This window comes from Taudactylus pleione, unplaced genomic scaffold (genome assembly GCF_031769625.1).
Source record: "Taudactylus pleione unplaced genomic scaffold, aTauple2 ptg000910l, whole genome shotgun sequence".
In the NCBI taxonomy this organism is placed as follows: Eukaryota; Metazoa; Chordata; class Amphibia; order Anura; family Myobatrachidae; genus Taudactylus; species Taudactylus pleione.
Genome location: NW_028285311.1, coordinates 196,658 through 220,255, shown reverse-complemented (window position 1 = coordinate 220,255; position 23,598 = coordinate 196,658). Strand labels below are relative to the sequence as shown.

At 42.4% G+C, this 23,598-nt stretch overlaps 1 protein-coding gene across 2 annotated transcripts in view; it reads right to left on the bottom strand.

Moving 5' to 3' along the window:
* The window catches only part of LOC148473808 (uncharacterized), a 227,874-nt gene that overhangs the window by 179,345 nt on the left and 24,931 nt on the right, over positions 1-23,598 (bottom strand). The window contains exons 10-12 of one of the 2 annotated variants that reach the window (XM_088459418.1): positions 23,181-23,278; positions 22,647-23,037; positions 20,316-21,353 (exon numbers count right to left, since the gene is read on the bottom strand). In XM_088459418.1, the coding sequence (XP_088315544.1) occupies positions 20,316-21,353; positions 22,647-23,037; positions 23,181-23,278 (1,527 nt within the window). Of the gene's footprint in view, positions 1-19,451; positions 21,354-22,646; positions 23,038-23,180; positions 23,279-23,598 lie in introns of those variants that run through there. The other variant, XM_088459417.1, reaches the window with a different exon arrangement.

The window sequence follows — 23,598 nt, the reverse complement described above, 5'->3', positions numbered from 1 at the left end:
GTCAGCAAAAAAACCTTCACAGTATTCTGTAATTTTCTCTTCTGAATACTTAAAGGCGTTTCACCCGGAGGCTTGTTCACAAAGGAATGGTAGAATGTGTCTGGGCATTCCTTTGTGAACAAGCCTCCGGGTGAAATGCGCATCATTCACGGTCACGTGACCACCACTGTAAGATTCACCGCAGGCTACACTCTCCTGAGCCGGACCAGACGTCTTACTTGTGGGCTGCAGACACACAGCGTCTACCCAGGCGCCTAACAGCTGATCACAGACACGTAACCGCCATTGCGCGATCCACCTCAGGCACACACTCTTCTGAGCCAGACGTTCAGGTTTTGCCTGTTGGATTACAGACACGCAGCATTCTTCAGCTGACAGGAACAGAGCACAGCGCAGAATTCCCTTCTCACAGTGCAGAATACACATGGTCAGACAGGTACCTTCTCTATCTCTCCTGGTAGTGGTAGTGGTTTGACTGCTCCTGGGCGCATTTAAGCCCTGCAATGCCCTAAATGGTAACTGGGCTCATCTAACACCTGGCAGAGCTTTAACAAACCCTATCATTGCTGTTGTTTCTATAGACACCAGTCTCCTCGCTCTCTCATCACATGGCTTGCACTACCCCCATGTGAAAGCAGAAGTGGAGAGATATTTAACAGTGTCTTACTTTAACTTTTTCTTATCTATGCTTTGATGAATCATAGGATAATGATCAATATATTAATCTCTCAGTATTCAACATGCATATAATTGACTTTTATTTCTATGTGACACTGCTCAAGAACTATTGACGCATTATAAAGGATACTGTGCCTTTTCTGTATAGTGATTGGATTCATGATATAAGGCTGTCTGCATAGCATTAGAGAAGATATAGGTTTCTAATGTCATTTACTAATGATCACTGTTATCCATCATCTTTCTGCACATATAGAAGGTTTTATATTAGAGATAACTCAGAATACATTGTACTATCTGCCTGTGCTTGCTGGGATACACAAAATGTTATTCTTTTTCTCCCTCACATATGGGATAGAGGAATAGCTCTATGAATATTTTAGCCCCACTTTTTCTGTCGTAGAAAGAACTATCCCTCTCTCAAGCAGGATTTAGTATAGATTTGTCTATTTTTATATTTATATATATATATATATACTTTTCTGGTTGAACTACAACTATTATTTTCTCTTTGGTGTCTTGTGCACTATTATTTTAAGAGTATTATTACAATTTACGTTTTAATTTATCAACTTATCATATTCAATTAACTTTCATCATTTAAGAGAGCCCCACAAAATAGTCTTCTTGGCCTGTCTGTGCAGGAATTCTTTCTGCTTTATGAGGGTACTTAAGTCAGTCTTGTGGGTGGGATATACCACATAAGTGGGCTCACCCTGGGAGTAGTGACTTATGGCAGCAGCACGTGCGGCCTGGTCTACCAGTCTCTTGCCATCAGCTTCGGGTGTAGTGTCTCCTGTATGTGCTTTTATCTTTATCACTGAAAGTCTTTAGGGTAACTGGAATGCAGTAGACAGTGCTCTGATATGGATAACACATCCTGTGTGTGTAACTCCATCTACATTGTATCTGGAACCATCTACAAAGAGAGCAAGGTCGGCATCTACAATAGGAACATCTGAAATATTAGATAAGGACAATGATTCCTGCTTCATTAGTTCAACACAATCATGATTGTATATTTTCAGTGTCCTCCTTGATGCTGTCACTATTACTGTCATTGTTATTTGTACTTGTATCTCTTGAAACCTGCGGGAGCAATGATGCAGGATTCAACACTAGACCTTTTAAGAGTGACATTACTTGTACAACAAAACTACCTCATATTGTGTAATCCTAGCAACAGACAAATGCTTTGTTTGAGCCCTACTGAGGATCTTTATAACCCCATGTGGTACTATAAGGGTTATGTGTCCTAACACTATGTTAGCACTTTACAGGGTCTAAGTGACAAAAGTTCTCATGTGATTGTGTAAGGACCCCCTGAGCATGAGAGTTAGACCCATGACAAAACAGTATAAAGGCTCACTATACTCAGGTACAGCTAATGCTAATGCATTAATGATGTCTTGTTATACAACATAAAAACTTCAATTCATTCAAGTGTTAATTAAAGTGGACTCTGTTGTATAGGTCCCTCTAATGCATCATACAAAAGTTACCATTTATTTTCAGAAGGTATCCCGCTTCTTTAGAAACCCTACAACATTTACTGTGCAGAATATTCAGTAATGCTATTATTTCATGCAAACAATCCTGCTCTGAGTCAACACATAAAAGTAAATTGTCCACATATTGTATAACGATTGTGATTGCACTGGCAGGAAGCCAATCTTTTAAAACCAATGACTGTCTTTGAGTATTCACTAGGGCTTGTAGCACCCCCTTGTGGCAGTCTAGTCCAAGCACATTGCTTTTCTTGCTGTGTAGAAGCAATAGTTGGATTTCTTTTGTTATTGGGATTGAAAAACAGTAAAAGTGTGAGGTGGGTGATATGCCATTCAACAAGGTATGCGGATTAGGTACAGTCCATGTGCGGATTAGGTACAGTCCATGTATCAACCTGTAACCTTTTATTAATCTTTCTTAAATCACGAATCATCCTAAAATAGGGAAATTCATCTGGAATTGGGGTGTTCCTTTTAATAGGAAAAAACTAGTTCCAACTGGAGCAACATTCCCTAAGTACCCTACTTTCAGGTTATCTACCTGTTTGGTTACTGCAGCCACTTGATCTGGTCTTAAAGGGTATTGTTTAACTTGCACTTGTAGCTTTAAGTTTAATTTCCATGGGCTGGATGGGCAGTAGCCTTACATCCATTTTACCCTTTGCCCATAACATATCAGGGACTTTAGCAAATATCTCATTTAATTATAAGTTTTCAGTGTTAACAACATTAATGAGATATGTTAGTACATTTCTTGTATCAAAGGTTATTTTTCCAAGAAGTCCTGGTTTGAAAGTTAAGTCACTTCCCCATCTTTGTATGTTATTGTGGCATTTAATGCTGACCATAGGTCTGCCCCTAACAGATTAAGTGGACAGTCATCAGAGACTATTACACCATTATTTACAATAATCTGCAATGGATTTGTCTTCTGTAAATACTGTATTTCACTATCCAGGCTAGTGAAACGGGACTACAGAGGAGAGCAAAAGTTCTGGTGAGATTAATTTGGAGTGAATAACACTTTTAGCAGCCACAGATGGATACAGTATATTGTGGGCCACTAAGACTGGTTACATTGGGAAGTATGTGACTCTGGGGGCTATCTTCCTATACTTGTCTATGTGTTCTGCACTGGATTCACAGAGACGAGGGCAGTGGAAACAAACCATTCTACATATAAGTTTGGGATCTTTGACTACGTGTAACATTAGATAACATTGTAGCAACAGGTGACGCTTTTAGCCTATTTTTTTATTAAACGTGCACCAATATTTTGCCCAAATGGCGCTAACTGTTGTCACTTTCCTGATGATTGCACAACATAAATAGGCTGTGGTGCTCGCTTGTCCTTTCTCATTATATTACAGACAGTACATTGTCTATCAGCCCAATAATAACACCCTCTACACTCACTTCTCCAGCATTTTGTAACATTGCTGTTAGTAATCAGTGACAGATTAATTACGTCCTTATAATACCACAATCAGAGAACTTTTATACATACTTATGTATTGTACTGAGACAAAAGCCAATAGCAAAAAACAATAATAATTTTGATTTGCAGATGTCACTAACTTACACAGCAGATCAAAGTCTCAGAAAAAAAACTTGTTTAGCATTTAAAATGATTGTCACTGAGCCTCATGTAAATTAGGCATATAAAGGCTAAGACCAGAACAATGATGTCATACCTTCAAATATTTAATATCTCACATCACATTTAGATTTTATTGAACATACACATTAATTTATGTATCTTCCACGTTATCTACTTCTTAAACCTACTAATCCCCATTCATAGCTTCTTTTTACATTTAATATCATAAACAATTTATCTCTCTCCACAATTTAACTTGAGGACATTCACACTTCCATGTATTTTTCCTACAGGGATCTATGTATTTCTTATCCCCATCCCAACTTCTGGTATCTGTTCTGGGTTCAGTATATGATACCTTCAGTCTACAAACTCTGCAATTTACAGCACCACAATGCTAAATCATCACATGCCTGACAATCTCTATTGGGCATAACTATTTCTTTTTAGCAATATCATTTTTCACTGAACAATTTGGACCTACTGTCCTTACAGGTGTCTCTTAAAAATAATCCTTAAAGGGCATACAATTAATCTCTTATTCCTTTTCTTGTGACTCTATCTCTAACAAGATCTGTTCTGACACTTTTATTTAATTCCAAAGTTTGCCTTCAAATTTGTTACTCTTTATGTAGGGGCCATATGACTTATGCATCTGTCGTAATTGAATTGGGTTAAGTGTGTGCCATTTCTGTGTATGCCAACCTTTTTAAAGAGTTTGGACATCGCTTCTGTCACCCCAGGACTTAAAACTGTGCGCATATCTGTGGGGGGTCTGACAGTCGGACAGGTGCTTACTGTCTGTATTACCCATATATGTGGGTTTACAAAACCCTTCTCTGTGGGTTTACAAAACCCTCCTCTGTGGGTTACAAAACCCTTCTCTGTGGATTTACAAAACCCTGTTCTATTGTATGAGGTATCTCCTACTTAGGGAATGAATACCAGACAGTCTATTTTTTCTGTTACTAAGGTGGCTATCCTTAGTAGATCTGGGCACACTATAACCGTAACCATACCTTTTGGGATATAGATTGACTGACTGGTAAATTAGTTATAAACAAATCCCAAAATTCTCCTACTCTGGTCTGGAGATAATCTCCAGCAATATGGTAATCTGCCAAAAGACAAAAGGCACTTCTATGTTTGTTTATTCTGTATCTGGAAGTAAAAAGATCACAAGGTGTATCAAGGGACAATATTCATACCAACCAAAGAAACCAATTATCAAACTGTTAAATAATAATAACACATTTGCATTTCTCACATTCAAATCTATAAGGACTATAGTCTGTATACATTTTTAAAGGTTCATTAGACATGTAATTTCATAAAATAGAACCCAAAGCAAAAACAAGAGCCTGAGACACATAGATATCTGTTCCTGAATCCCTAGGCAGACACTGGAGCTCACAAAACAGGGGGGTCTATCTTAAGTTATAAGAAATCCTTACTGTGCCATCTAAGTAATGCAGCAAAAGCGGTCATCCCAATTCTCTGGAATTCCTGTGACCCACCCACATGTAAAGATTGGTTCCAGATCATTGATTATTATTTTAATTTTTTTTTAAACTTTTCTTTATTTGTGGAAGCAAGTAACACCATACACAAAATTTGTAACATCAATCAGTACAAATCATTGTCGTAGCAATTGACTTACATACAAGTATTCAGTACATTAGACTTTAAAAAAAAAAAACAAATTATTATATAAAACATAATAATAGTAAAATACTGTCTGACGCTCACCCGCTAGACAACCTTATAAGAGGGTCTCCCGAGAGGACCCGAGTCTCATACCACTGTGTCAGTCGCATACTATGATGGATCTGGTATTGTGAAGAAAATTGGCAGGGTAGCTATGAGACTCCCATGTGTCGAAAAAAGACGCAGCTTTCTTTTCCTTATCGAACATGGGCCCTCATTCAGAGCTGGACACTCTGAGCAGAGCGCTCACTCTGAATGAGGGCCGTCCTCCATAAAAATGGAGCGTCCTCCTGGACGTTCGTATAGCTGTGGGTCACCACCCACAGCTCATACGAGCGTGCAGGATGATGATCGCGATGGTCTTGACCATCGCAACCATCGCCAGTGCGACCAGAAGCCTGTGGTCAGGGTTTTCGACCACAAGCCCTGGAGTGATTTTGGCTCTATCAGAGCCAAAATCACTCCCACTGACATCACTAGTGATGTCAGTGGGGCCGGCTTCAGACGTTAGGCGTTCCCTTGGGAACGCCTCCGTCTGGGAGGCACGCCCCCGGCACGCCCACCAAAGGGGGCGTGCTGTCAATCAACATCAACAGCACGCCCCCTTTGATCAGACACAACGAGCGAAGGAAAGTCCTTCGCTCGTCGCGTCTGGCGCATGCGCACCATCGACCCACTTGCGAGCGGACAGCCGCTTGCAAGTGGGTCTGAATCAGGCCCATAGTTTCCACCCAATCCATCCGAAAAATTAAATTTAGTTTTTCCTTGTATAAAGGAAAATTGATTGGAGTTGGGTGTATCCACTCTTGCAATATGGCCTTTTTTGCGGCTTCGATTATTGCGAGTAATAATTTCCTGCTGCCCTGGGTTAGTCTTTGTCCCCTTGGAAATATGCCCAAGACAGCCCATTCATGGGTAAAAGGCACATAATTCACTAAATGAGTCTCTGCATCATATTTTACTAATCTCCAGAAGCCCTGAACTACTGGGCATTCCCAAAGGCAATGATAGAGATCTGCCTCATCGCCCGCACATCTAGGGCAGACGTGAGAATCAGACCCATTTTATATCGCCTGTGCGGGGACAAATAGGTCCTATGATACACATTTAGAAAAAGTTCATTATATGCACTAGCAGTCAGTAATGATTGTGACCTCGTCAATCCACGTATTAAATCTGTAATAGTGAGTGATGGGAATCGCGCCAGCCATTGGCGCAGTCCTTGGCTAATCAGATTATGATCTAAATCTTCACTGAGAAGTTTGTAATAGATGGATATGGCCTTATGGATAGGTGTCAAACTCGAAAAACATTGATCTAGCGGGTTTTGCCAGTCAGCTGTTGAAAATGTCCGTATCACGGAGGCTATATAGTGTTGTGCTTGGAAGTAAGCTAAAGGATAAGCTCGCAGGGTCTCAAATTTGTCAGTTGCCTCACAGAACACCAGGGGTCTCCTCAATTCCAAGTCTACTAGATGACGTATAGTGTGAACCCCTCCCACTCTCCAAATCGTGAAAGGATAAGAAGCTGCTCCCTCCTGAAACTCTAAATTACGCTGCAATGGGAGGTGGATTGATTTATAAGCATTTAAATTGAGCTTATGTCGCAGTATATGCCAGAGGCATCTAGTAGTCATTAGCAGGGGGTTATCACGAACTTCTGGTGGAACTTCTTGGTCGTGAATGTGTAAAAAATATTTTAAGGCCATTGTGGGAAGGAATTGTGATTCTAGGGATGTGTTGGCATACACTTCCTGATCGTTTAGCCAATCAGCCAAAAACCTCATCAAGGAGGAGTGATTATATATCAAGATATTGCGAAAGTATATTCCACCGTTAGATTTAGGTTGACATAATTTACGAAGACTAATGCGGGCCCTACCACCCTGCCATATGAATGACCTGAAGAGCTTGTTAATTAATTGGATATCTTTTGTGGTAAGTGGAATGGGTAATGTCTGTAACATATATAAAAGACGAGGAAAAGTCATCATTTTAATGAGAGCAGCTCTACCTAAGTACAAGAGGGTCAAATGTTTCCAACCCCTGAGCTCCTCAGTAATGCTGTGAATCAGTCGTGTTAAATTTTTATCGTACAGTTGAGCAGGGTTCTTAGGCTAAATAATGCCCAGGTACTCTAAATGTGAGGAGGCCCAGGAGAAGGAAAAAGACGAGCCCAACGAAGGAGTGGAGATAGTGAGATGAAGAAACATTGCACGTGATTTATCCTCATTAATCTTCAAGCCAGAAATGTCACCAAACAGCTCAAACTTGCACATAATCAGGGGTAGAGTGTGTTGAGGGTCTGTGATATATAAAAGGATGTCGTCTGCATATACAGTCAATTTAACGCTATGTGTACCAACCCGGACTCCTCGGAATTCAAACCATTGTTGTAAAATGCGAAGTAAGGGATCTATGGCAAGGTTGAAAAGAAGGGGGAAAGAGGACATCCCTGGCGTGTTCCCCGTCTTAGTTCTATGGGTGTACCATGCAGCCCATTAATCAGCAATGACGTGGAAGGGGAATGGTAGAAGAAGCGCAGTAATTTAACAAAATATGGGGCAAATCCCCTGCGAGTCAGAGTTTCAAATAAATGAGGCCAGAGTATCATATCGAACGCTTTATGTGTATCTAGACTAAGAAGCATGTTCTGAGCTTGAGAGTTTCCATTAGAGGCGATTATAGCAGCCAAAGCGGTGCGAATACCCTTAACCGAATGCCTATCAGATACAAACCCTAACTGATGGTCTGTTAAAAGGGACGGTAAGATTTGTTGCAGGCGCGTAGCCATGATTTTGGCGAGAAGTTTAAAGTCCAAGTTTAACAGCGTTATAGGGTGATATGAACCTAATAAAAGGGGATCTTTCTCTGGTTTGGGCAGAAGGATCGTGTGTGAAGAGTTAAAATAGGGAAGTGAAGGGGAATGGCGATGAATATGTCTAAATAAATCCAAGAGTAGTGGAGAGGTGTCCTCTTGGAGGATTTTATAATAGTCACCGGAAAAAAACCATCAGGACCGGGTGCTTTATGAGCAGGTAGGGCTCTTATAGTGTCTCGAAGTTCTTGATCAGTGATATCGGAGTCTAGGATGTCGCATTGGTCTTGAGTGAGTGTAGGGAGACGGGCCTCATCCAATAGTAACCGTTGTTGTTCCACGTCAATTGACTGGGGAGAATATAGAGTAGAGTAATAATTTGTGAAAAGTGACCAGATATCCTTTGAATCGGTAATTGTAGATCTAGTGGTGGGGTGGTGTACTGCTGAAATATGATTCCTGGGCTTCCGAGATTTGGCTATATTTGCTAAAAGGCGGCCTGTCTTGTTGCCCCAGTGATAATATTTGTGTTTAGAGATTTCTAGACTATGTTTCGCCTGTGAAAGAAGGAAATCTAATAATTGGCGGGCTAATTTATATTGGTGCAGTTTATCAGATGAAGGGTCCATGGTATAGGCCATGAATGTTTGTGTAACTGTCGCTCGTAATGAGGAACAAGTAGCTGACATTTTGCGTTTAAGCTGTGCCATGTAGCTAATGATATGGCCTCGTAATACTACCTTTGAGGTTTCCCACATTAAACCAGATTATCGTCAACAAAATCCGACCATTTTGACTTAAGAAAAGATCGAAAATCAGTTGAAGAGGCCAGATGTGCAGGAAATCGCCATATATTATTACGGTAAGGTTCCGATGGAAATGTAAGTGACACTGTAAGAGGCGCGTGGTCGGAGATTGTGATATCATGTATTCGAGCACTATGGAGATGGGACATTAAAATATCGGATAAAAGAAAATAGTCAATGTGCGTCAAAGAGCCGTGAGCTGCCGAAAGATGTATGTAGGAGCGGTCAGTCGGGTTTAATAGACACCAGGGATATGAAAGATGTAATGCGGTTAATAAAGATGGGAGTACCTGCCATGTGCTAGAGGCTGGTCTAGCTGGTGGGGGAGCTTTATCAATTTGGGGATCTAATACTGTGTTAAGGTCTCCCCCTACAATTAAAGGGTAATTTTCTCTTTGTTGTAATAGTTTAGTTAATTGATGGAAAAAAGATGAGGAGTCCGTGTTGGGCGCGTAAATATTAACCAATGTAAAGCGAGAATGTAAGATTTCAACATCCAGAAAAAGAAATCTACCATATCTATCCACGATCTGATTTAAAACAGTGAATTGTAGACCCCGCTTTAAGAGAATGGCAACACCCCTAGATTTAGTGCGGAATGAGGCTGCAATGCATGAATTAGCCAAGGGGCACGAAGAGTGGCCTCGTCCCCTGTACGCCAATGAGTCTCCTGCAAAAACATTATATCAGGATGTAACCCCTTGAGATGAGTGGTCACCCATCTGCATTTTATGGGCGAGTTTAGACCCCCGACGTGCCACGAGACCAAATTTAACCTAATTGGGCTACGGGATGAAGACGGATTTATCACTGATGCGACTGTACTATCTCTTAATGCCATTCAAAAAAAATGGATGAGCTCTAAGCCTGTGGATGAGGGTCAGACACGTAACAAAACAAATATTTGTATATGATTCAAAGTGAGAGAAGAAAAAAAATGAAACAGTAAAATGGTACAATAACAATGATGCATAGTGCACTGCCTCACAAAACTCCAATTTTCAATTTTCCTTCCAACAAGTAAATAGGATAGGTGTCGCCTGGGATAGGCTGCACATGTCCAAATACAAAACAAATATAATAACATTTAATTACCCTAAAAAAAAAAAAAAAAAAAAAGGAAATAGGGGTATCATGAGTATAACTAAGATATAATATTGTAACCCAGTTCAACCACTGAGAAAACATGAATCTAAATTGAGGTGACCTATGTGGAGTATATCTACTTGAACAAATGTATTAATAAGGAGTACGTACTCCAGTATTTGTTCAGCCTCTAGATCAGAAATAACTAGAAACAATATTATCTCATTTCAGGTCAGATTTAAACATCACGTTTTATTAATTTGTGAATCGGAGCCCAGTTAATAAGTCCGGCCATAATCAAGGTGGTGGGGGTGACCGAGAAGGTGAGTGAGGTGGGAGAAGATGGCGTTTCGCCTGTGCGGGATCCTCAAAAAATAATGGACGGCCCTCTTCAAATACTCTTAATTTTGCCGGGTATAGCAGGGCAAATCTACGATTGTGGGAGTGCAGATAATTACAAATCTCAGAAAAAGCTTTGCGTTTTTGGGCTACCAGCACAGAAAAATCCTGAAAAATCAATATTTTGTGGGAGTGTGCCATTAAAGAGTTAGACTTGCGATAGGCAATTAAAATGTGTTCCTTAGCTTGATAGTCCAGAAATTTTGCTATAACCGGACGGGATCTATGATTGTCTCCCTGTCGTTCAGGGCCTATACGATGTGCTCTCTTGATTTGGGGGGTACCCAGTGTATCTGCTATGTCTAAGGCTAAAGGTAAATCTTTAGCAATGAAATCAAGAAGCTGTGGACCATTGTAAGATTCTGGGATTCCAATAAACCGTAAATTATTTCTACGGTGACGATTTTCCAAATCGTCTATTTTCTCCTTCAGAGATTGAATAGTGGAGGAATGGGGAGATGTGTCATCTTGAATTGTTTGAACTCTATCTTCAGTGTCACTAACTTTCGTCTCTAATGTGGTTAGACGAGCAGCATGTGCATCAGTTCTAGTTAGAGCCGCCTCTATCTTCATTTCAGTGCTCTCCAATCTTTTATCAAACTGGGGCATTAGTACTTTGGCAATGGCCTCAGCCATTTCGAGCATGGGTAAAGAGGAGACGGGAATGGTGCCAGAGTCAGAGAGGTCAGGGGGACCCACGACATCCTGCGACTCAAGGGGGGATGGGGAGGGGGTATTTTTATTTGTAGACTTGTTTGACTTTCCCATGGTAACTGTATGAGATGTGTCTGAGGATGAGGAGGCTTTGGGAAAATATTTTTCCATGCCCTGTTGGCCAGCACAGAGAATAATACCAAGTTAGACAATGAGGTCACCTACTATACACCAGATTTAGAAATGTGACATATACAAAATATTTGGATTACAAGTTAAAGTTTTTACAATACCCCTTTCATAAACAGCATAACATTACATTTTGATCAATCTGTCAGCATTAAGGACAAAAATTTATTCAAATTACTCCTGGGTATTGTTATTGAAAACCTATTCAACAATAATCCTGAAATACTTGCAAATGAAAATATAATTTCCCTATCTGTACTTAATAGGAAATAATACAAATAAGGAGTTTCTTACAGGAATCAAATTTATCCTGAATCACCACTAGGTGGGAGTGTTGTGTAAAAAAATAACACAGATTATACTTTAAATGGCAGGATTTTTCAGGGACAGAGAGAGTCAACAAATTTTTAGTCCCCAATACCAAGCAATGTGAAAACTGAGACTCCACAGAAGGTACCTCACTTTGAACAGCCAGGACCAGCCGTAATCCCCATGATCTGTTCGGCCGGAGACAGCGCCGAGTGAAGGATAAAGGGGATAAAATGGGTATCTCTGGGCAACTGCACCGCAGGGAAGGAACGGATGAGCCACCTGGGACACCAGACCGCGCAGCATTTTAGCTGTAGTCAGTTTTCCACCAGCAGGGCAGAAGCAGCAGGTCCACCGGCAGTCAGCCTACAGGCAGATAACATTTAAAGTAGGCAGCCGGCGTGTCGCGACAGCAGGTCAGAGCCGGAACTGGGGGTGCCTGCCTCTGAGCTCCAGACAGGGAACCAGCCGTCAGCCACACGAGCGGAGCCGCCTATAACAGGATCCAATGGAAGGGCCAGGATGACAGTCGCAGTATCAGCTGCGGAGAAGGACAGCGGCACTCAGGATCCGGTAGGTCTTCTAAGTTGAAGTCGTGTAGGGCATCCGCAGATGTGATATCAGCTGAAATTCTTATACCAAGGGGCCCCACCGATACTTCAGTAACTGCGCAGACCAGAGACAAGGCCGGCGAGCCAGCAGGGGGCGTGGGGGGTAACTCTCCACAGCCGGATTCACATACCGATGTCAGCAGCAGTCTGGATCCCCACTGAATGGAAGCCTCCACTGCACAGCCGCTCTGCGATATCTCATCTGCTTCTGTCCCGCTCAGCACCACCGCACAGATCAGATGGGAGGACCAGGATGCCAGTCGCAGTGTCAGTCGCCGAGGGGGGCCAGCGGCACCCAGGATCCGGTAGGTCTACTGTGTTCGGATCGGGTAGAGCATCAGTAGCAGTGATCTCAATCGAGATATATACACCAGGGGGGTCCATCGGTACCACAGGCACCGTGTATACTGGGGACAATGCGGTCAAGGCAGGTAAGCCAATGGGGGGCGCAGGGGGTAATTCTCCACAGCCAAAGTCACGCACCAGCGTCAGCAACAGTCAGGGTCCCCACTGAAGTGGAAGCCTCCACTGCACCTCCGCACCATGAGGTCCTGTCTGCCCCGGTCTTACTCCCACTGGTAGACAACAGGTGATGCCTTCAGGACAGATTTGATAATGAGCTGAAAGCATTGCCCGCAGATACCAGGGTATGCACCATTCCCCTACCCTGTCCTGCTGCCTTCCCATATAGAAGCTGCTTTTGCTACATATATAGCCACCTGGAGAACTTTGTGTAGTGTGGACGCAGTCGTTAGTAATTATCCCACAAGTTTCCCATGTGTATGTGTGAGGGAGGTCTAGATGGCTATTGTGGTTCACCAATGTCACTGACTAATGAGGCTTCCTGCACTATGATGATGGCTTTGGAACATTACCAAGCAAAGGGCCATATTCATTTCTTTTTACCTCTGCGACAAAGTTCCACCTACCAGACTTTTCACCGACATCGTGTTTTGGATGCGAAAACTTACCATGCGCACCCCCACTTTTCGCCCTATTCAATTCCAAACCAGACAAAAACGGCAGGCGGCGAATTCAGAACAGGCGGAAAGTGCTGTCAGAAATGGGGAAATCAGCCTGAACCCCCAAAAAAGATGCTCTAACATTGGGGATCAATGTAGAAGTGTTCCAATAGCCCTAATTAAACTATTTGGGGTACTGAAGTTGTTTAATATTCTTGTTATTAGCGTCCTTGTTAAAGTGGTGAAGAATAGTATTAAGCAGTATTTTTTATGTGAAAATAAGTAGTCCTGTCAAATTTGGGGTACTTCAAAATGGGTGCTAGCATATTTTAAAGTCTCTAAAGTGAAGTTTTCAAAAACTTTGCCAGTCCCCCCCACTAGCTGCCTCCCTGCAGTGGCAGACGAAAGCTGGAGCTCACTCCTAAGCTCTGACTTCCGGCTCCCTCAGAGAGCACTATGGGAGGGATGTCATGACGTCTCTCCCATAGATCCATGGAGCCGCAGTCGGACCGGACGGCAGCAGGCACAAGAGCGGGGCTTAAGGTAAGTATTGTGTTTGTATTTTAATTGTATTTTTTTCAGAAGTGCCAGAACTGGGGGCACAAGTATAGGGGGCATTACTACTGGGGGATTACTACTGGAGTCACTACTATTGGGGGCATTACTATTGGGGGCATTACTACTGGAGTCACTACTATAGGGGGCATTACTACTGGGGGGAATTACTACGGGGGGCACTACTATAGGGGACATTACCACTGGGCACACTATTGGGAGCATTACCAATGGGTGCACTATTATAGGGGGCACTACTACTGGGGGCATCACTACTATAGGGGGCACTATTACTGGGTGGATTACTATAGGGGGCACTACTAATGGAGTCATTACCAATTGGGGCACTATTATAGGGGACATTACCAATGGGGGCACTACTACTGTGGGCATTACCACTGCAGGTACTACTAATGGGGGCACCACTACTGTGGCCATTGTGGAAGGGCACCACTGCTTTGGGCATTGTATAAGGGGCACTACTACTGTGGGCTTGTGTATAAGGGGCACTAATTTGGGCATTGTGTAAAAGGGGCACCACTATGTATCATAACATGAATAAGGGACTACTGTGTGGCGTAATTTGATTTGGGGATAATGTATTATAAAGGGAATTACTGTGTGTGGCACAATGTATTATACAGGGCAATACTGCGTGTAGCATGTATTATACAGGGCATTACTGCATGTGGCATAATGTGTTATAAAGGCCATTATTATGTAAGGCATATTGTGTAAGGCGCTTTACTGCGTATGGCAATTATTCGCCATGAGGGGAGAGCTTGGGGGAAGCCCAGTACCTCCATAAGTGCTGGGCACACCCCACAGTGCGATGAATTAGGGGTCTTCTGCAAGGACATGCCCCCTTTCCAGAAGCGCACGCAGAAGAACGCCATCTAAAAAAAGTTATTTCTTTATTTTGGGAGAAGGGGGGCACAACTGGGAACTCCACAATGTCTAAAACCGGCCCTGGGTAGAATCCAGCTATTTGCTGCTTTGGTGGATTTATGGTGACACACGAACCACAAAGTATTTCATGGTGGTGGTTAGAAAATAAATTAAAAACTTTAATTTTTTTTTTCACTTTCTTGCAATTCAATGAAAAATGTTTTTGCCTATTTTGAGATTATTTTTGGCCTGTTTAGGAAAATTAATGGTATTTTCTTGAAAAAAAACAACAAGGTACTAAATGTGTGTTCTGCATAAATAATACAAAGCAGAGAGACAATTATTGTCACCACCACAAATCTACACTACAAGGGCCGGGAATAAAGTCCTCAGTGATCTGGCTGCTGTCTCCTAATAACACTACAAGATCCATCCCGCAGACCTTCATAGACTATGTGATATGTGTATAGCGCTGAAGAGCAGCGCTGCCAAGGTGGTCACTGGTGAGGGTACATAGACTATGTGATATGTGTATAGTGCTGAAGAGCGGCGCTGCCAAGGTGGTCACTGGTGAGGGTACATAGACTATGTGATGTATATTATGGTGTTACAGATAATGACTGTAACTGTACGTTCCTTATATATATTACTCATCCCGAGGTCATTATTCCCCATCTCTCTCCCATGGATGGATTATACTGATCAGCGTGTGCTCATCACAGATACATGTAATATATAAGAGGATCCAACAATGTGTAGTGTTGTATGCTGAACACAGTAAGCTCAGTCGTTCATTTGGGATATTGTACAGGTGACGTGTACCACCCCCCAAGGTGCAAATTATATTGCATACCCCGACTCACTTTAATGCAGAAGATAGGCCACTTATAACAGCTTCCACTCTTCTTAGAAGGCTTTCTGCAAGTGTTTGGAGGGTTTCTGTGGGAATTTGAGCACATTCATTCTGTAGAGCATTTATGAGGTCAGACACTGATGTTGGACGAGAACGCCTGGCTCGCAATCTCCAATCCAGTTCAACCAAAGGTGCTCGATGGGGTTGAGGTCAGGGCTCAGTGTGAGACAGTCAAATTCTTCCACAGCAAACTCATCAAACCATGTCTTTATAGTCCTTGCTTTTTTGCACTGGGGCACAGTCATAGAAAGTGTGCAAGGTGCAGGCCCGCCCCGCCGCGCGGCGCCCCCCGGTGGATGCCCTGGGGGGCGGGGATCGACGCCGGGAGGCCTGAGGCGACTTTTCGACCGCTGCCTATCCCCGCCGCCAGGGGATAGGTAGATTCTAAATAATGTGTAGATTCTATTGAATCTACACATTACATAAACATCATGGTTACTATAATTTGAAATGATAAAAAACAGATACAGCATCCACAGCAGTAAATATAATTATACAGAGTAAAAAATAAAAATAAATTAAATGATAATAAACCAGAACACATTTATTTAAAAAAAAATAAAATCTAATTTTCCTTCCCAGGACAAGAACTTTTCACCTTCCTAAACCTTTTCTCTATCTCTCCACCTGCTAGTGATGGAGCTGGGCTCATATTACACCTATTTCTATTATGTTCATGTATTCTATTATCCCTATCATCAAAGCCACTTCCATATATCTTGCTCATAAACTGTATTCCAATTTATTTTTCAATCATTTAATAGTCAACAATATACTTGTCATATTTATATACTTTTATACAATATAGTCCCATTTTATCCCATGTTATTAAATCCGCATATTACACGTTATCAGTGGGCGCTTAAGCTCACTAGTATACAAACAAAATGAAAGAGTAAATATGAGAAAAGGTTTATAATTGAGAAAAGATTAACTAGTCGTTAGCCATGTATATAATTACATCATGTGACTATAATATATAAGAATTTCTATTGTATTGAACCACAAAATACATATTTGTTCCCCCCCATGTTTTTACTTGGCCTCGAACCTATTACCTCTTCTGTAGTAGACATAAGATTTAACCACTGCTCTACACCCAACAAACACCATGAAATACATGTATCTTCTTTACCTAGTAAAGTAAATATACCACTAGTTACACCACTCTAACCGCGATGTGTCTTAGTGGTGCATCTATTAATGCTGAACAGACCTAAATACAGAGAGAATTACATGTCTTATCCTGCACATTCCATCATTGTAGGCTGGTCTCATCAGTTATTCATGTCATCCTGGTATTGTGTTACCTACACATGTGGGGAATACGGGTAACAGACCTAAATACAGAGAGAATTACATGTCTTATCCTGCACATTCCATCATTGTAGGCTGGTCTCATCAGATATTCATGTCATCCTGGTATTGTGTTACCTACACATGTGGGGAATACGGATAACAGACATAAATACAGAGAGAATAACATCTTATCCTGTACATTCCATCATTGTAGGCTGGTCTCCTCCATCAGTTATTCATGTCATCCTGGTATTGTGTTACCTACACATGTGGGGAATACAGGTAACAGACCTAAATACAGAGAGAATTACATGTCTTATCCTGCACTTCCCATCATTGTAGGCTGGTCTCCTCTATTAGTTATTCATGTCATCCTGGTATTGTGTTACCTACACATGTGGGGAATACGGGTAACAGACCTAAATATAGAGAGAATTACATGTCTTATCCTGCACATCCCATCATTATAGGCTGGTCTCCTCTATCAGATATTCATGTCATCCTGGTATTGTGTTACCTACACATGTGGGGAATACAGGTAACAGACATAAATACAGAGAGAATTACATCTTATCCTGTACATTCCATCATTGTAGGCTGGTCTCCTCCATCAGTTATTCATGTCATCCTGGTATTGTGTTACCTACACATGGGAGGAATACGGGTAACAGACCTAAATACAGAGAGAATTACATGTCCTATCCTGCACATCCCATCATTGTAGGCTGGTCTCCTCTATAAGTTATTCATGTCATCCTGGTATTGTGTTACCTACACATGTGGGGAATACGGGTAACAGACTCCGCACACGTCATGTAACCCCTATTTGTACAGAAAGAGTTGCAGTTATGGCCCCATATACAGGTCCAGCTGACCAGGCTGACTACACCCACATCTAAGCACAGGACTCAATCTTTAGCATGGGGGGCCAACCAGTCGGAGGCAAAGAGCCAAAAAATATATGTAGTCAACCGAAAGAGCTGATAGCATGTGTGCGTGTCCTAGCTGTCACAAAGCCACGACCCATTTTTGTGCCCACGCCTTTGGTATGACATTTGCAGGAGCATGACCTTGTGTCACACCACCCTTTTTAGTCACGCTGGGAGCGAGCCCAGGACATTGAATATACACATTTTACATAATCTTCCCAATATACATTTTTCACTGTTCAAGTGAAAAAAAAGCCAGAGCAATATAGAAAACATTGAAATAGCTACGTTCACATAATACACATAAACAAGGCAGATCCACATAAAATACACATCCACACAAAATACACAGAAACAAGCCAGATCCACATAAAATACACATCCACACAAAATACACAGAAACAAGCCAGATCCACATAAAATACACATCCACACATAATACACAAAAACAAGCCAGATCCACATAAAATACACATCCACACAAAATACACAGAAACAAGCCACATCCACATAAAATACACATCCACACAAAATACACAGAAACAAGCCAGATCCACATAAAATACACATCCACACATAATACACAGAAACAAGCCAGATACACATAAAATACACATCCACACAAAATACACAGAAACAAGGCAGATCCACATAAAATACATATTGAAATCCAGAAAAACATAAAATACATTGAGAATGCCAGTGACCATTATGCTGTGCCCCCTGTAGTTGTGCCCCCTGTAGCTGTGCACATTATGCAATGCCCCAAGTAGTTGTGGCCATTAAGCAATGCCCCCAGTAGTTGTGGCCCTTATGCAATGCCCCCTGTAGCTGTGCCCACTATGCAATGCCCTCTGTAGTTGTACCCCTTCTGCAATGCCCCCTGTAGTTGTGTCCCTTAAGCAATGGCTCTTGTAGTTGTGACCCTTATGCAATGCCATCTGTAGTTGTGTCCCTTCTGAAATGCCCCCTGTAGCTGTGCCCATTATGCAATGCCCCCATTAGTTATGGCCTTTATGCAGTGCCCCCAGTAGCTGTGCCCATCAAGCAATTGCCTCAGTAGTTGTGGCCTTTAAGCAATGCCCCTGTAGCTGTGCTCATTATACAATGCACTCTGTAGTTGTACCACTTCTCCAATGCCCCCTTAGAGCTGTGCCCTTTAAGCAATGCCTCCAGCAGTCGTGCCCCTTCTGCATTGTCCGTTGTAGCTGTGCCCATTAAGCAATGCCTCCTCTAGCTGTGCCCCTCCTGCAATAACCCTGTAGTCGTGCCCCCTAAGGAAGTGCCCCCAGCACTAACGCTCCCCCTCCCAGCCCACACCCCTATGAAGAAATATACCTTGATGCTGGCACCACTCCACGCCATCAGGGCTCCTGAGTCCTGCCATCGCTGCTGCTGCCTGCTGGATTTAACTGGATCCAGCGGAAGCGCGGACTCCTCACATGGCGAGTGACATCAGGACACCACCCGTGCATTGCATTACTGGGAACACTGGCCTCTGAAGCGATGAGAGGCTTCTTTAGTCTCTGATGGCTTCAGAGACCAGTATTCTCAGTAATAATGGGGGTCTGCTGAGCCGTATTAGAAGCTCAAAAGAGCCTCATGCAGCTCGAGAGCCGCGGGTTGGCCACCCCTGATCTATAGTATCACTGAGCCCTTGTGGGAACAAGGTTTGTAATGTAAATACCCATAATGCCTCTTTAGCACATAAGTTCCTGAGCCTGTCTGCGCCCCTGCTTGTCCTCCTCACATGCTGCACCCCTATATGTGACAGGTCTTCAGGAGCGCAGCTGTGATTGGTAGCAAAGTGCTGCGACACACTGTGCGGCTGGTGACCCTTTACTATGTTCATCTGTGTTCCCTGAATCTAGATTTCAGGGAGTGAATGGTACATCCAGTGTACTGTATGCCACAAAGGCTTTTATTATATTATTATATACATTAATGTACACAGCTTTTACAGTAGTTAGTATCGATGCAGTACCTAATATACATTAGTTGCATCAATCGGCCATAGTGTAAATAATCAGCAGCTATTTAATATCCAAAGCATATAAATGTGATATAGGTGAATAAAATGGTGAGAGCATAGACCACACTGCGATCAGTCACCAGGAGTGTCTGCAGGTCACATATACAGAGCTGATAACACTGTAACTGTATGTGATGGTAGCACAATAAACACCAATTGGTAGGAACTATTGGGGTCCCATGAGGATGTAGAAACTCCAACTAGGATGAGTCTCCCCAGATTAGTATTTATTGTGCTCATTATTCAGATGCTATTCATTGTGTTTTCCCTCTACACACCTGGATTGTGCTCTGTGCAGCACTTTGGGTCCATGAATATCAGCTCATTGAAATTGTATTTCTCCTGTGTCTAGTTCCCTGATGTCTATGAAGATCTGATTTCTGATTAAAACATTTCCCACACTCAGAGCATGGAAATGGTTTCTCCCCTGTGTGACGTCTCTGATGTTTAACAAGATCTGATTTCTGTGCAAAACACTTCCCACACTCAGAACATGGAAATGGTTTCTCACCTGTGTGACTTCTCTGATGACTATCAAGACCTGATTTCTGTGCAAAACATTTCCCACACTCAGAACATGGAAATGGTTTCTCCCCTGTGTGACTTCTCTGATGTATAACTAGAGCTGCTTTATATGAAAAACATTTCCCACATTCAGAGCAAGTAAACGGCTTCTCACCAGTGTGTGTAATCCGATGTCTAACACAAAGAGATTTCTGGGTAAAGCATTTCCCACACACAGAGCATAGAAATGGCTTCTCACCTGTATGAGTTCTCTGATGTGTAACAAGATCAAATTTATGTGTAAAACATTTCCTACACTCAGGACATGAAAATGACTTCACACCTGTGTGAGTTCTCTGATGTGTAACAAAATCAGATTTTACTGTAAAACCTTTCCCACACTCAGAGCATGGAAATTGCTTCTCACCTGTGTGACGTCTCTGATGTGTAACAAGATGTGATATCAGTGTAAAACATTTTCCACACTCATAACATAGAAATGGCTTCTCACCTGTGTGACATCTTTGATGTGCAACAAGATCAGATTTCTGTGTAAAACATTTTCCACACTCAGAGCATGGAAATGGCTTCTTAAATGTGTGAGTTTTCAGATGTCTAACAGAAACTGACCGACATATAGAACTTTTACCAGATTTAGAACAAGATAATATTCTATTACCTATATGAGCTGTACTGTGTGTAGCAAGTTCTGAATTATCAGGAGGAGAACGTTCCTCATGATTAGAGGGACCAAATGACATATCCGCACTGTGAAGTGCTGGATGTATATTTAGGGTAATTGGAGTTTCTCTTGAGGAATCCTGTCGGATGTTCCTATCTTCTATTTTAAAATCTGGTGACACGATGAGATCTCTCTGCGAGGTATTCCTGCTTGTTTGTCCATCTTCTGGAAACAAATGTAGAAGAATAAACAATTTACATTGAGAGCAAATGTTCTTGGATATCACAGTGCTTTCTTAAGCTTAACATGTCTAACACTGAGCAGATTGTCTTCCCACCATCTGGCGTCCCCTCACCTCCATCGACAACCTCACCATCTCTTCTATCCCACAAGTCTGCTGTCTTGGAGATATCCTTAACTCTGCCCTCTGCTTCCATACCCACATTCAGTTCTTCTCTCAGTCTTCCACTTCTACCTTCAAAATATCTACAGGATCAGACCCTTTCTTACCCTAGAGGTAACCGACCCTCATCCACTCACTGTTCATCTCTACAAAGGGCTACTTCAGCCACCTCCTATGTGGCCTCCCCAACACCCATCTCTCTCTACTGCAATCTGTCCTCAATGCTGTGGCCCAGCTCATCTCCAAACTACAGCTTCTGCCTCCCCTCTACTACAGGTCCTACACTGGCTCCCCATCCCCTTCAGAATACTTTCAAGCTCCTTACAATCGCCTATAAAGCCACCATATGTCTCCGCCCTTCATTTCTTTATAAATCCCTCCCTCCACACTCTCATCACCTACAGTACTTTACTCTGCCAATGCCTGGCGTCTCGCCACCCAACTGATTATATCCTCCTACTCCTGCCTCCAAGACTTTGCCTGTGCTGCTCCTCACCTCTGGAACTCTTACTCTATCAGACTCACCACCTCTCTCCAAAGTGTCACACAGACAGTACTATTATAGTTTGAATCAATCATTGTAGACAAGCATTGGTGGAAGGACTGTGCAATAATAAGTGTGTGCTTATAGCTTGTGTGTGTGCATACATGGAGTTTGTTGTGATGTGGGAGTATATGGTTTTAGAGTGCAGGGAGGAGACTGGTCAGATCTCTGGGCTGGTAACACACAGTGACATGATTTGAAAGGGGGGAGAGCAGGGGTATAATAGGGGCTGATGGCTCCTGATGTTTGAGATACACCAGAGAGTGTGGGGAGGAGACTGGTCAGATCTCTGGGCTGGTAACACACAGTAACATGATGTGAGAGGGAGAGCAGGAGTATAATAGGGGCTGATGGCTCCTGATGTATGAGATACACCAGAGAGTGTGGGGAGGAGACTGGCCAGATCACTGGGCTGGTAACACACAGTGACATGATGTGAGGGGGGAGAGCATGAGACTAATAGGGGTTGATGGCAGCTGACTCCCCCAGTTTGCAGATACAATTCCCTCATAAGCTTGTACATTGATGTGGTGACTTAGTAAGGAGAATATGTGATGTGTTTATAACTCACCTGTGCTGATGTCTGTAGGGATTTGTTCCTCCTTACACTGCTTATCACTCCTCATATACATCTCTTCTTCTCCCTCTATATCTTCTGCCTTCATATCAGTCACATACGTCTCTTCTTCTCCCTCTATATCTTCTGCCTTCATATCAGTCACATATGTCTCTTCTTCTCCCTCTATATCTTCAGCCTTCATATCAGTGACATACGTCTCTTCTTCTCCCTCTGTATCTTCTGCCTTCATATCAGTCACATACGTCTCTTCTTCTCCCTCTATATCTTCTGCCATATTATCAGTCACATACAGGTCTTCTCCCTCTATATCTGCCTTATTATCGGTCACATACGTCTCTTCTCCATCTGTATCTTCTGCCTTAATATCAGCAAGATCTTCACTCTAAATGATCCATATAACAATAATGTCTGATTTAATTGAGACTAAACAGTATAATATCAGTGTATAAGACACACACAGCTTCTCTGCAGATCATATAGTGACAGTCACTTTGGTATATTGGTGAGACCCTAAATCCCACCTACCTGATGCTCCTGTGGGGTCCTGTGATTCTCCTCTGTAGAGTCCTGTGAATAAAGAGGATAGGGACATCTCTCTGGGGTATTTCTGTTACTGGGTCCATCTGTAGGAGACACACAGTGACTGAGTACATAGTATATATAGATGTGCCCTTACACATCTTTGCTGCAGTCGAGACAAAAATCCCCTTACGGAGCGCAAAGTCCCATGAGACACTGCTAGCGCCATGTGACTTTTTTGCAACTTTTTTTGCTGAAAATGCATTTAACTCACAATGCGATGTAAAAAGCAGATTAATTGACATGCAACACTTGTATATCTGTGTGCGACTGAGTCTTTGAATCTGTATACGAAGTGCTACAATGTGGTGGCCGCAGCTTTTTTCATTCCAAGTTCCGCTGTGCTTCATATACAGACATAGAT